At 37.2% G+C, this 14,312-nt stretch overlaps 1 protein-coding gene across 1 annotated transcript in view; it reads left to right on the plus strand.

Annotated features, from left to right (window-relative positions):
* The window catches only part of LOC125651183 (uncharacterized), a 38,453-nt gene that overhangs the window by 6,518 nt on the left and 17,623 nt on the right, over positions 1–14,312 (plus strand). Inside the window, exons 3-12 of the mRNA XM_048879765.2 lie at positions 1,385–1,712; positions 1,824–1,909; positions 2,522–2,723; positions 3,108–3,227; positions 3,359–3,447; positions 4,445–4,649; positions 4,826–4,945; positions 5,040–5,125; positions 5,243–5,447; positions 5,659–5,769. Of these exons, the coding sequence (XP_048735722.2) occupies positions 1,385–1,712; positions 1,824–1,909; positions 2,522–2,723; positions 3,108–3,227; positions 3,359–3,447; positions 4,445–4,649; positions 4,826–4,945; positions 5,040–5,125; positions 5,243–5,447; positions 5,659–5,769 (1,552 nt within the window). The remainder of the gene's footprint in view (positions 1–1,384; positions 1,713–1,823; positions 1,910–2,521; positions 2,724–3,107; positions 3,228–3,358; positions 3,448–4,444; positions 4,650–4,825; positions 4,946–5,039; positions 5,126–5,242; positions 5,448–5,658; positions 5,770–14,312) is intronic.

Below are 14,312 nucleotides of genomic sequence, written 5' to 3' on the forward strand. Positions count from 1 at the left end.
GGGGTACGATGGGGCCACAATATGGGATCAAAATTTTACATATAAATATATAGGGAAAATCTTTAAAAATCTTCTCAAGAACCACTGGGTTAGGAAAGTACAAATTTACCTGAACGCTTCCTAACATAGTGCCGATTCAAGTTTGTTAAAACCATGGCCCTCGGGCGTAGGGTGGGGCCACAATAGGGGATCAAAATTTCACATACAAATACATAGGGAAAATCATTAAAAATCTTCTTCTGAAGAATTATTGGACCAGAAAAGTTTACATTTACATGAACACTTCCTGACATAGTGCAGATTCAAGGTTGTCAAAATCATGGCCCCGGGGGTAGGATGGGGCCACAATAGGGGATCAAAGTTTTACATACTAATACGTAGATAAATTCTTTAAAAATCTTCTCAAGAACGATTGAGCCAATGAAATTTACATTTACACGAAAGCTTCCTCACATATTAAGATTCAAATTTGTAAAAATCATGGCCTCGGGGGTAGATTGGGGCCACAATAGGGATAAAAGTTTTACATGCGAATAAATAGGGAAAATCTTTATGAACCAAAGTGACTCAGGTGAGCGATGTGGCCCATAGACCTCTTGTAAGAATTCTTCAGTGATTCTTGTATCTGACGAAAATATCGTAAATATATGTGTGTGTCGTCTTATTTATCCTGGAATTAAAAGATATACTGGTGTTGATTTTGAATTATGTAAGTATCCACCTTTCATATCATTTTGACTCAAAGACTCGTTAAAATTGAATAACTCTTAAACTTTTTGGTCCGCAAAAAGGAGAAGGGGGGTTCGGACCCTCTGGATCCGCCCTTGCAGATACATCACGAGAATATACAGATCAAGTTAGTATTTGGTTCGAATCGGAATATTTTTGGCAGATTTATGCCCCATGGATTTCGAAAATTCCAAAACAATTCAGTTTCCGCTCATTATTTCAGTCATACATGGACATTTTGAAATGAAATTTGGGATAATTCATTTAAATACTCGTATATCATGAAAATGCGCAGGTCCAATTTAAAGAACTCATAGTTTCTATGGACATTTGGGATACGAATATATTATGAGAATACTGTACACAGGTCATGATATTATTTGCTTCTGGTCATATAATTTTTAGGGCTTCAAAGTGTATACATATTTCAGAGGTCAAGAACGCGTTAGCTAGCTAACATAATTGCAAGAGTTATCTGACTTACCTCAGTAAGAGTTGTCGATCGTGCCAGGGATGCTATATATCACTGGAAAACAGCGATATAGCCTTTGTCACCAGCGGGGGCATTCATGCTTTCAGCTTTTATCAAAAATAAATTTTGCAGCAAGGTAAGATTGGTTCTGATAAATAAGACGTTAATTTTGTTTAATTTTAGGTTCGCCGTAAATCTTCAGCAGAATGCCGAACCCTGTGATGGAGAAGTCGCCTTTCATTTTAACCCGCGCCCAGGGGAGCAAGAATGCGTGCGCAACTCGTTCGACGGGGGATCATGGATGGACGAGGAGAGAGACCAACCTCACTTTCCGTTCGATGAAGGTCGGTCGTTTACACTTCGTATAGAAGTAGCGGAGGAGGCGTTCCGAACTTACGTGAACGGGAAACCGTACATCAATTTTGCCCACCGTCTGGACATGGGAAACGTTCATTTTCTGTATCTGACAGAGGGAGCCGAATTCTACGACATTAGTTACCAAGACCGATACGTATGTAATCTCTCACTTATCTCTTACACAATGGTCAATATAACGATGGCAATCAAACTGTATATGTGTACATGTTGAATTCACCAGGACTTCATCGTTTTCTTTCTGTAGGGATTGCCTTACAATTCTGAGATTCCACAACAGATGAATGTAGGCAAGGCCGTGAGAATCCGCGGAGCCTCTCAAGACAATGACGGGTACTGACAAGTCCATGCCTCTTTTACTATGTGTATCAAAAAGTACAACTGGGCTGCCTTTAAGATCGCAGTAGCAAGCCCTGGCGAATCTGCGAAGTCAGTCTGAAAGAAAAATCTAGCATGGAAATCGAGTGGCACTGAGCCGTGCCTGTATGGGTCATGTTCTTCCCCAATTTCTGTGGAATCTAGGAGTTTATGAAAAAAGATTTAAAATATGCTACTTTCACATTTTCTGCTACTAGTCTAATAATAGTCCGTGTTAGATTGTTTCAAACGAAAAACAGAAATTAAACTATCATTTTGCTTTCGTGGCACTTCACCCAAACCTGGTGGCGTCTATACACGAGTGAAACATTCCCGACAGGACGTAAAACAACATAGAAACAGGTCATTTTTTGTAATTCATTGTTAGTTTTAACTTGCAATGTACATTACCACTGCAGTTGCACAAATCTTCCCTAGTAGTTACTGTCAGGGGGCAATGAATGGTCTTTATTCTGGTGCTAGTTACCTAGGCGTAAAAGGCTTGTCCAGCGACTATATGTGATCTTCAATGCAGCCCAAATATTTCAGGTCCATGTAGTGATTCCGCATTTGTTTTTGTCTATACAGCTTCAGTGTTAACTTTGCCTGTGACCCTTGCAATGAGAACACAGCCTTCCACTTCAACCCTCGCCCTAACGAAGGTGTAGTGGTCCGTAACGCCAAACTAGGGGACTGGGGGGAGGAAGAAAGGGACTACGATGCGGAGTTTCCCTTCAACCCTTACAACTACTTCGATGCCTTGTTTGTTTGCACTGATGATAAGTATTTGGTATGCCGGCATAAACTACATGAATACATTATAGGCGCTCGGGTCATGGATAATGCAAATAAAGACTGTAGCGCTATCAAGGAAATACCAACTTCACCCCCGTTTCTTTATAGTATACGGTGGGTGAAGTTAATTTTCAAACGTTTATGAAATTAATTTTTTACAGCATACTAGTATGTACCAATCAAAACAGATTACAGAAATCTAAAAAATCCGCATCATGGAGTGAAAAAAAATGTCACGATCATAGTTCGAATTTCCTCGATAGCTCAATAGTCTCCATGACCCAAGCGCATGGAATAGATGTCAGCAGATATGTCTCAAAATGAAGTTAATGTGATCATGTATGATCAATTGTAAATCACGGTATACATTGTTAACTAGGTTCACGTCAATGATAAGCTTTTCACGGAGTTCAACCATCGTGGTGGACTGAACGATGCCTCTCACTTCAACATCGTGGGCAACATGGACATTCAGGACGTTGAGTACTTCGAACCCTTGGTGAGGAAACGCGGAAAAAGTACTCTGTATTTTCAAAATTCGCTAAGATGACCATCTTCCATTGAGGTTTATACAACTCATTCCATTTTCAAGGTTTCCTTTAGTTTTACAAATTTAGTTTCCCTTTACAGGAGGATGACTTTGTGAAGACCTTTCCTTCCGGTCTGGTCAAAGGTGACGTCATTATCTTTAAAGGATTCATGAGGCCCGGAGGGGACACGTAAGATTTTCCTGTTTCATTTCTGGAGGACTGTTAAAACTAATGACGTATAAGGCACACAGATGTTTCATTGCTGTGGGCAGGCGGTTCTGTAACGTTGCTTTCTATCATTAGACCGGCAGACGACCGTTTAGTTTGAATTCCTCGCTGAAGGAGATGACTATCACGTGACGATTCTTTGCTGCAGCGAGCGACTCTTTGTTAAGATGGTTCTAGAGAGGAACGCAATAATATTTTTGTTTTTTAACTTACAATTACTGCATGGACAACATACTTTATTTTTTCAAAAATATAACCTGCAACTTGTAAACATCAAATTGACAGAGTGCATAATTAAAACTTGACGTTTTTATTGAAAATTCAATCTAACAAGTGATAAATTACATTACGTGTATAAAAGGAATACATTTTGCAGCAAAGTAAGTTGTTAGGTTTATAACATAAACATACAACTTACATGTATCAGATGATGCTTGTTAGGCCTATGCACAGAAGCCCTATAGTGATCAACCTGTGCGTGCGTCCGTGCATTGACAGTTTTCTGGACTTTTTGGGCTATCCCTGCAGCTATTGATTTGAAAATTTACACATGAACTTGCATCAATTAATGACAGATGAAGTTTGAGTGTTGACATTCTTTAACTTTTTTGAAAGAGTTATGGACCTTGAACTAAGTAAATAATGCCACAAATCGGGGCCTTTTTGTGATGCTTGCCATCACAATTACATATGTACATGTATATCTAGTTATAGGCTCTTGCAGTTTCTAGGTGCGATTTGCACCGAGTTATGTTATAACCAAATAGCATTGCTATAAAATTTATTCCTTAAAAGGAATACAGTGCATCAGTGAACACAATATTTTGTGTGTCTAGTTAAAGATGAATCTGTTCATTGGGGTTGGTTGTCATTCCGTGTTACAGGTTCTCCATCAAAATTACGTTTATAGATAAAGATGAAACTTTTCATTGAGATCGACTGTCGTTCCGTGTTTCAGGTTTTCCATCAATTTTATGAACGGATACAGTGTAGAGGATGATATAGCCTTCCATCTGAACCCGCGAGTTGGGGAGGGACAGGTGGTCATGAACTGCTGCATGGGTGGGAGCTGGGGAGACGAGGAGAGAGAGGACGTCCCATCCCCCATAGCTAACCGAGAACCGTTTGAGGTCAAAGTGGTAGTTAAAAGCAAGAAATTTAAGGTTTGTAGTGAAATGCAAGAAATTTAAGGTTTACAGTTAAAAACAAGAAATCTGAGAATGGTAGTTAAAAGTCCTTTTAGAATTTGAGAGGACACGTGATATGAATTGTACACATTGCGATATTTTCTTTAATATAAGGCTTATTCCACAATTGTTTGATAGTAAAATTGTTTTAGGTCTATGTCAACGGCAAGAAATGCATGAAATTTGCCGCCAGGGGGAGTGTTGAGGAAATTAAGGGTGTGAACATCAAGGGTGAAGCGTATGTTTACGAAGTGAAACTGGAAAGGAAGCTGGTGAGTTAAAGTCAAACTATTCGTATACAACTGTAACCGTATAAAACTGTAACCGTATACATAGAGACACAGTCTAAATTCATTTATCCTACAGGAGGAATCATGGGAATGTCTTCCTGGAGGGTTCCGAGTGGGAGGCTGGATCATTGTACAGGCAATCCCCAAGAAAGGTTCCGAAGGGTGAGTAGACTAAATGCAGAAGAATGTGAATCCACAGTGATTAAGAAACGACATAGCATGTCTATACACAATATGGAGTTCAATTTTTCAGCTATTTTGTTTTGTATCCAATTTCAGATTCGCTGTTAACCTGCGCACTGGATCCGATGATGGAAGTGACATCGCACTTCACTTTAACCCCCGCCTCCAAGAGAACTGCACGATCAGAAACACGTGCGCCGGGGGTGATTGGGGAGGAGAGGAGCGAGATCAGCCCTGTTTCCCGTTTGAAAAGAAGGACACCGTCGAGATTGCTATCCAAGCACAGCCTGATAAGTTTGTGGTGAGTGCTAAAAATTCAGGAACGCAAAGTTTATCGACTTTTCCAGCATGAGAACATTTCAAGACAGTTACAAATGTAGTTGCAAAATGCAATTCGTACAAGATAGCTATATTAATCAGAGGAAAAGGTCAAACAAAACATGTATAGAATACATGTACATGTATATGTTTATACAATTAACTTTAAATACTGGTGTATTTTTTTCTTCCAGACTTATGTGAACGGAGACCACTACATCGACTTCAGTCACCGTCTGCCGTTGGAGAGTGTCTGTTATCTGGAGCTGACCGGAAGTGCCGATTTCTTTGAGCCAAAGTTCTTCTGAGTGTAAGTACTTGCTGAGAATCTACAAGAGAATTGACAATGTGCCAATATTTACGACAACAATTATTGTTTTAAACGTACAAAAGTCAGTTGAGCTCATTTTCGTAGAAAAAAAAAAGTTTCACGTAATGATGCAAAACGTTCGCATAATCTTTACTTTCGCGCAATAACGCTAAAGTTTTACATGATAACGCGGAAACTATTATAGAAACAATTTTTGTGTCTTGAATATTTCACTTAACAATGTAAAACGACTACCGGTAGCAAGATGTCTGATTCTTCCTTGATAAGTATACGCCTCCGAGGAATTATTCATCAATATCATTTTATAAACATGAACGTTTCAGGATCTATCATCAGACATCTACTGTATTGTTCAAAGACCTGTAATTAAATCTTTTGATTAAATCCCTTTCTAAATGTACCTACAAATGTACGTGATATAGAACGAAAAGGAATATTTTTGATTTTGCAATCACATTCAATCTAGAGTATTTCCCCCTTTTTTCATTTGCACCTTTAAAATTCATTACAAAATCTAATCACGATAAACTTGGTGTTATCTATCATACAAACATGAGGTTATGTGTCATCATGTAAATAATTAGGTGTTATATCGCAGTTACGTCCTCGGAAACCAGCTTGTAACAATATCATATTAATAAAAGTACCCAACACCCCCTGTTGTTCTTCTTGTGTTTAAAAATTATTCATTGTTCTTTTAGTTTAACAACCCTTATCCAAGGAGCCGGGAAATTCTGTAGAATTCTGATTTTTTTCCTTGCCTCTATTTTTAGTTATCTATCAAGTATACAACTTTCAATATAGGATGTATGAATTATATTTTGATTAGACATTTTGTTACCAGGGAGACAACAAGCTTATCCCCCTGTCCAGTCCTAATCAAAACTGAATAAAATATCGTCTAAACAACCTGTGAAAATGAGTGTAAACTGGTGTTTCACTTGACCTGTAGCTAGCAGTAGATTACATAGGGGGTGGCGGTTGGTTGGCTGTCTCCACCTCCCAATGTTCTACCAATTCCATGTCGATCTATGATTTGATCAGTAATAGCCCAAAAAGCTCAAAATATCAGAATTGGAAAGGCCTAGCTCAAAGTAACATCTCACTCATCAACGGAAAGGCACCTTCTTGCATAGAACATTAGTTATGAGCTCTTTAGATTGGAGAGGTTGTCTAAAATGTATTATTACGCAAAAGTGTTGTCGTTAATACGCAAAAAGCTAATGTTTTCTCCCACGAAAATAAGCTCCCACGAAAATAAGCTCAATAGGCTTTCGTATAAACATGTATTTTGCGAACTTGATTTGCATGGGTGTTAATGTAATTTATGATTTTTATAACTTTTTTACCAAGTCATTTCCTTCAATTTTCGTCATCCTCCATTAAGGTAGTTATCTGCAAAACGAGTCAAAAAATATGCCAAACGTTGTGGCTATATGATGGAGCTTGTGCATGTGTCTACCTTTAAAACATTTCTTTCTCTTTCAGAATGAAGTGAAAATGGAGAAACCAAAGTGAATTACAGCTGTTTCCGCTTGCTTAATTGCTTCTTTTTTTTGTACTGAGATTCTGACAAATCTCTTCTTTACATAACGAGGCGCAGTGAATTATGGGTACCGCATTTAGAGGTGTAGGAAATCTCGCTACATTGACGTCATGTGACAACTGAACCAAACATTTTTGTTCTACAAGTGTCAATTGTGATACTAACAACTGTGATTTATTCTATTAAACAATAGTATATGAAAATTTGTAAAAAGGTTTACTTCATTTGATATAAAGGACACTAACCATGCTAAATGTAATTGTCTGTTGATCGCCAAGGTTACTTTAAATAAACTTAACTAGAAGATATTCAGTCGGATCCCATAGCACATTGTAGGAGTTTTTATATTAGCTATGACAAAACTCTCCCTTGGTGTCCCACATTCCTCGCACACAGAACACAAGTATGACAACTAACGCTCTTAACAAAAGAGCTTCTCATTTTAAAAAGTATAGATATTTCATTTAAGGAGGTATACTACATCGTCATAATGGCTGACTTCCTTTTAAAACATGAATGTAATTATAAATATCAGCAATAGCTGTCAATTGCTGTTAGGTTTAATTGAGTAGGTTAGCGTATCGACTGCAAATCAGTATATCGCGGGTTCGAGTCCAGCAGGTTTTTTCCCCAGATTACTTTCTACTAATATTGCATTTATTGACTAAATAAAGTAAATTTGAAAATTTTCATTTTCAAAACAGTGTTGTACATACCCTCCACTTTTCATCCATATCAAATTTCCCTTGAACAAGGAGTCACTTGAGCATCGCAAGATGTAAAACATTACTTAGTCAACGGGGGTTTATTAAATAATCATTTATCTCAGAAGTGGCGATTTCTGCTCGGATATTCTTTAGCAATATCGATACCATGACGATGCTTCACAAGTGACCATATTTGGACAATACTCTAGACGCCTTTAACTTTTATAGAGAAGGCTTATATATAGGCAGTGTCTGTTGTCTTATTCATTTATGTTTATACATAAGATATTTTAATAAATTACTCTAGACGCAGCAGTTCGCCTAGAACCCATGTAATATTGTAAAAGTGCGACCCAAGTTAATACCTTTCCCACCCAAAGACACAAAACTCGTAAACAATGACCGCATTTGTTTAATAATTTCAGCAAAGGGGCACATGCACTTAATTGTTTCTGTAAACAAGTTATGACCCCTGTATACTAATGTGGAAGGGGGTTAGGATTTATATCCTCCATAACCCCCTCTAGATCCGCCACTTGCATACACCCTGTTTGTAATTGAGACATGCAGAGTTATCTGCTCTTTTACATAAAGAGACCTATTGCAATCTTTGGGAACAAAACACAAGAAAAATGGTTTACATGATTCTTACTTGTATAAAGACAATTATAATTTAAAATTTGTGCACTCGATACACTGGCCGCTCTACCCACCTATCGCCCCAGGATGCTAACGAATGCCACGGGCGGTATACCTTCTTTACACTCGCCAATGTATTGTCAATATTCACTTACGCTTGGAGTGAAAATATTAATAGCACATGATATAACTGTTATTTTCCTTTCCTTTCCCTTTAAAAAAGAGCCCATTGACACTTTGTTAAATTCATTTTTAACATTTAGCTGTTTGTCTCTTAGTTTACAAGTTTTATCGAATTTTATTTTACATCCTTTCTTACTTTTGATTCCATGTTTACATTACTACTCTTGTAGTAAATATCCACAAATATGCCCTACATTCATACGCATATTATGAAGTAGTTCCAAAGGATCAGAGAACAGCGATTTCAAACAATTCGTAGTAAACACCAATTTAATTGCACCAAAAGCATTTCATGATATGACTAAATATTTAGTACAAAACATAAATGTTGGATATTAAAAACTTTTACAAGATTTCTGGAAGAGATGTAGTGCTCGTAGCGCACGGAACTCTGGGTAAAGATTCTGAATGGTCAATAATGATTCTTCACTAGTTCAGTGTATGTATACATGTATTATCACAAAGGAACACAGATGGGTTTGCTTTGTATAAAAATATTTTGGAGGCAGAATTTATATATAAAGGATGGCATGGAATCCCCCGGGTCTTGAACTATTGGGAGCCTCATGGTGGCCGTCAGATCCCAACCTTTAGTGCCCAAACTTTTATTTCACCTGACATTATTTTATATTCTATATAGAAATGATGCAGTGCTGAAAAGGCAGACACAGACATAGCTAACTCGGTGGCGGATCGAGAGAGGGTATGAGGGATGAACACCCATCTCTACTGGATGGACATTTGAACAAAAAAATAGATAATTTTTTTTTGGCCATTTTTGTATCTTCCTTTTGTTTTGGGCGGAAAAGGTACTACTTTTGGACAGCTCACTCCCCATGAAAATTGTCTAGATCCATCCCTGCTGACGTATATTATCAGTCTGATCAAAAGCAGTGTTTTCCATTCATTTCATTTGAACAGGCCCATTTAGAATTGTAACAGGCCGGGGGGGGTATGGGGATTCCCCCCATGAAATTTTGGAAAATTAGACGCAAAATCCTGCATTCTGAGGCATTTCAGGGGGCAAAATGACCCTTGTTCATATGCCACTTTTTAACCTACATTTTTAAATATATACCAAAGGGTTGAACATTTTTACCTCGGACAAGTTAGTCACAGTGGTGTTAAATACACACCTTTCCGATGTTTTGACTGGAAGAAATCATGTAAGGGCTATTCCAGAAATAAATACATGGGAGGGGGGGGGGGGTCGGGAGGCACCTTTTCTATATACCAAGCACCCATAAAAAAAATAAAAAATTACCCCATGACCCATCAAATTGATAAACTCATTTTACAATGACCCATCTAAAAAAAAAAAAAAAACTAACCAGACCCACTACAAAAATATTTTTAAAAATGAAAACGGTACAAATCTCGCGAGGTTTTCGGGACAAACATTCTAGTCAATGACGCGGTAATGCCTGTGCGACATTGTATCACAGTAGTTCTGAAGAAACGATGTCACATCAACAATCAAAGGCATCTATGGCGGGAATGTTGGAAAGATCGGGAGTCCAAACGATCCACGAATCGTTCGTCTTCTAATGGAGCCCGCGCCCGGAGGCCTCTGTATCACCATCACACTGACTGATAAATATAACGCATCGGTACCCTCGTATAAATCAACTAAGGTTTGCCTATTTTTATTAGAAAACGGAATACCTATTGGTTTCAAAATATTCCCAAAATCGATGCACTGTAAACTGTAATAATCTACAGAACAGAGTTCGCCGCCATCACGTCCAAAGGGACCCTACTAAACGCGCCTCTAATTTGAAGAGTGTCGTAATGGAAAGTTATGCGCTGCAAAGAGCGACAACTCTAATAGTTCTTTGTTACTTCCGATTTCAGATTTCGAAAGCAGCATTTCGAAAGCACGTTTTCAATTTTCCCTCCGACGTTTTGTAACCAGCACGACAAGAGCGACAATAAAAATATTCTGAAAACTCAACACCCACGTGGCACAAAATAAAACAATAGAAACTACCCACTACCCATAATAAATATTTTTTTAACAGTCCAACCACAGACCAAATAAAATATGAAAAAATATGACCACCACACAAAAAAAAATTCATTTGCCTGCCGCCCGACCCCCCCCCCCCCCCATTTGATCATTTCTGGAACAGCCCTAATGTATTCGTTCGACACTTCGTTATTTTTCACTGCCATGTGCTTCTCACGCGCAAGGTGAGAGTTTAAAATATCGTCCAATCAAAATCGCCGTTTCAAAAAGCTCTCGATAAAAACATAAACAAGGAAGAAATATGAAAGATATTTATAGTCAACCAATTGCTTCCGCATACTTTCTTTGCAAAGATCGATCGTGTAAATCAACATCACTGAAATTGACAACATATTATTTTTTGATTTTTTTTATATTTGAACCGGCCAGAAAATCGTTTGAAACGGTCAATTTGGCCGGCGGCCGGTTCTTAGGGAAAACACTGTATTCTTGCTAGATTTTTAAATGTTATTCTCCTATAATAGAAGAGAAAGCTACTATTTGAGACTCTTTAATGCTGTGGATTGAGTTTTAAATAGAAGGTTAGCAAATCATTTTGTAATTGAGACAAAGTCAAAACCTAAATACATGGAGAACTAAACATGTTCAAAACCTAAACACAAAAGAGGTAAACGTGTTCAAAACCTAAACACAATAAGGGTAAACATGTTCAAAACCTAAACATAAGGGTTAAACATGTTCTACACCTAAACATAAAAAGAATTAAACATGTTCAAAACCTAAACACAATTAGTTAGACGTGCTCCAAACCTAAACACAAAAGAGATTTAAACATGTTCAAAACCTAAACACATTGGGTTGAACATGTTCAAAACCTAAACGTAAAAAGTGTCAAACATGTTTAAAACCTAAACACAAAGTGTTAAACATGTTTAGATTTAGAACGCGTTCAAAACTGTACACAAGAAATGTGTTTAACTTTGTGTTTAGGATCTAAACACCATTTTTAGAGTGCAGTGTTTTCCATTCATTTCATTTGAACAGGCCCATTTAGAATTGTAACAGACCAGGGGGGGTATGGGGAGGATTCCCCCCATGAAATTTTGGAAAATTTGACGCAAAATCCTGCATTCTGAGGCATTTCAGGGGGCAAAATGACCCTTGTTCATATGCCACTTTTTAACTTACATTTTTAAATATATACCAAAGGGTTGAACATTTTTACCTCAGACAAGTTAGTCACAGTGGTGTTAAATACACACCTTTCCGATGTTTTGACTGGAAGAAATCATGTAATGTATTCGTTCGACGCTTCATTATTTTTCACTGCCATGTGCTTCTCGCGCGCAAGGTGAGAGTTGAAAATATCGTCCAATCAAAATCGCCGTTTCAAAAAGCTCTCGATAAAAACATAAACAAGGAAGAAATATGAAAGATATTTATAGCCAACCAATTCCTACCGCATACATTCTTTGCAAAGATCGATCGTGTAAATCAACATCACTGAAATTGACAACATATTATTTTTTGATTTTTTTATATTTGAACCGGCCAGAAAATCGTTTGAAACGGTCAATTTGGCCGGCGGCCGGTTCTTAGGGAAAATACTGCAAAAGCAAACCTTCACTAACTCTTTTTTTTTTTAAATTTTGTTTGTATGCGACAATCAGAATAAAAAGGATCTGGTGAAAGTTTGATTTTAACCAAACTGCTCTATCATGTTCCGTCCAAGGACGCACGAGAAATGCAATCATTTATTCTTTTTTAATATATATATAGACCACCTAACTGATTCAAATGGCAGCAGCTGTTTCCACATGAATAATTTAATTGACGTCCCGGGTTGTTAGCAGCTTGCAAAGATTTCATACCTGCATAGTGATACTATATAGCGGTTCGTGACTCACCCGGCTATATACTCTGTGTCATTTTATTGCAGAATTATCTGTTGACTTTAAATCAATGCATAGGCCTAGTTGCAAGCCACGGCTGAAATGTACGCTCCTTTATGACACGCCGTTTTTACATTCATTCCTCTTCAAAGATATCACATAAATTTTATAAGATATCTTTTAAAAGTTATAAGATATCTTCTGAAGTTTATGAGATATCGTATAAAGTTTATGATATATCTTAAAAAACATATAAGATATCTTATATATGTTTTATAAGATATCTCTTTGAAAAAAAAATTATATTATATCTTCTATTTTTATAAGATAGCTCATAAACTTTATAAGATATCTTGTTCAAAAATATGCAAGATATCTTAATCAAGTTTGCGATATCGTATATAGTACATGTATATAAGATATCTTATATAGTTTGAGATATCTTATAAACTGTGAACTATAAATTGTAAATTATATGAGATATCTATAAAATTTATTAAATATTTTATCTATATATATAAATAGATATGGCGTGCCAATGCCCATACTGCTCTCCCCTCTCAGCCGTGGCTTGCGTCGATGAAATCAATGTAGGACAGGTAAAGTTCTCAGTTTACACTACACTACAATTTGAAATGGATGCTCCTAAGAAGAAACTGTAATGCGAGTATATAACTTGCAGCCTTTTACCCGCCCGGAACCAAACTTGATTCAATGAATGTGTTAATTTGACAATATAGACATACTGCATGTTTTAAAGATTTTCTCACCATAAAACCTAGGGGCCGTGATTTGAAGTGGTTATAAATGAGGGTTTTCCCCCCACTTCAGATTGCATAAAAGTTACTGACACTGTTTACGTTTTATCTTCGCGGGGCGATTTTCTGGACAGCTACTGTTCCAACTCCGGTGGCGGATGACGGATGACGTAGACAGCCAAGATATTTGATATTTCCAAGACACTTTGACCCTGTATGATTCAAACTTTCATGAACGACGCGTCTATGGATGCATACAGCTATTCGTGATTCAGTTGATGATAAAGGACTCCTTGTCAACATTAAAGTTTTAAGTCGCAGCGGGTCCATCCTTCAGGTATTGTACGTTTGGACTTTCATGGATTATGTATACTTAAACAATTCATGCTACAGCGGCTGCATCTGACATATTTTTCGGATGAGTGACCAGGTTATGGTGTTTGCAGCTGATTTATTCCTAAATTACTGTAAGTCCTTTTTTTGTAACAAACCTGTAAGAATGATTTTTATGTCTTTTTTCAGTTAGTATAATCATTCCTTTCGCTTTACGTATTCCCCAAATATATTTATTGTAGAATCATTTTCACGTTAATCAACCTTTAAGCTTTGTTTTCCTTTGACAAAATTTCGGAACTATAATCATTTGCAGACGACTGTAGCTAAGCATTTTCCTTTCTCCTCTACATAAGAAAGTTTGAAATTAATCAGATTGGAAATGAATTCATAGTTTAGGATCTGGGTATAAAACAGATTTGATAAGAAATGATCAAAGGGTCTCGTTGTCAGGTGAGCTAAACTGCTTCTTAAAGCATAATCAAAGACA

The sequence above is a fragment of the Ostrea edulis genome, chromosome 5 (assembly GCF_947568905.1).
Source record: "Ostrea edulis chromosome 5, xbOstEdul1.1, whole genome shotgun sequence".
Lineage (NCBI taxonomy): Eukaryota > Metazoa > Mollusca > Bivalvia > Ostreida > Ostreidae > Ostrea > Ostrea edulis.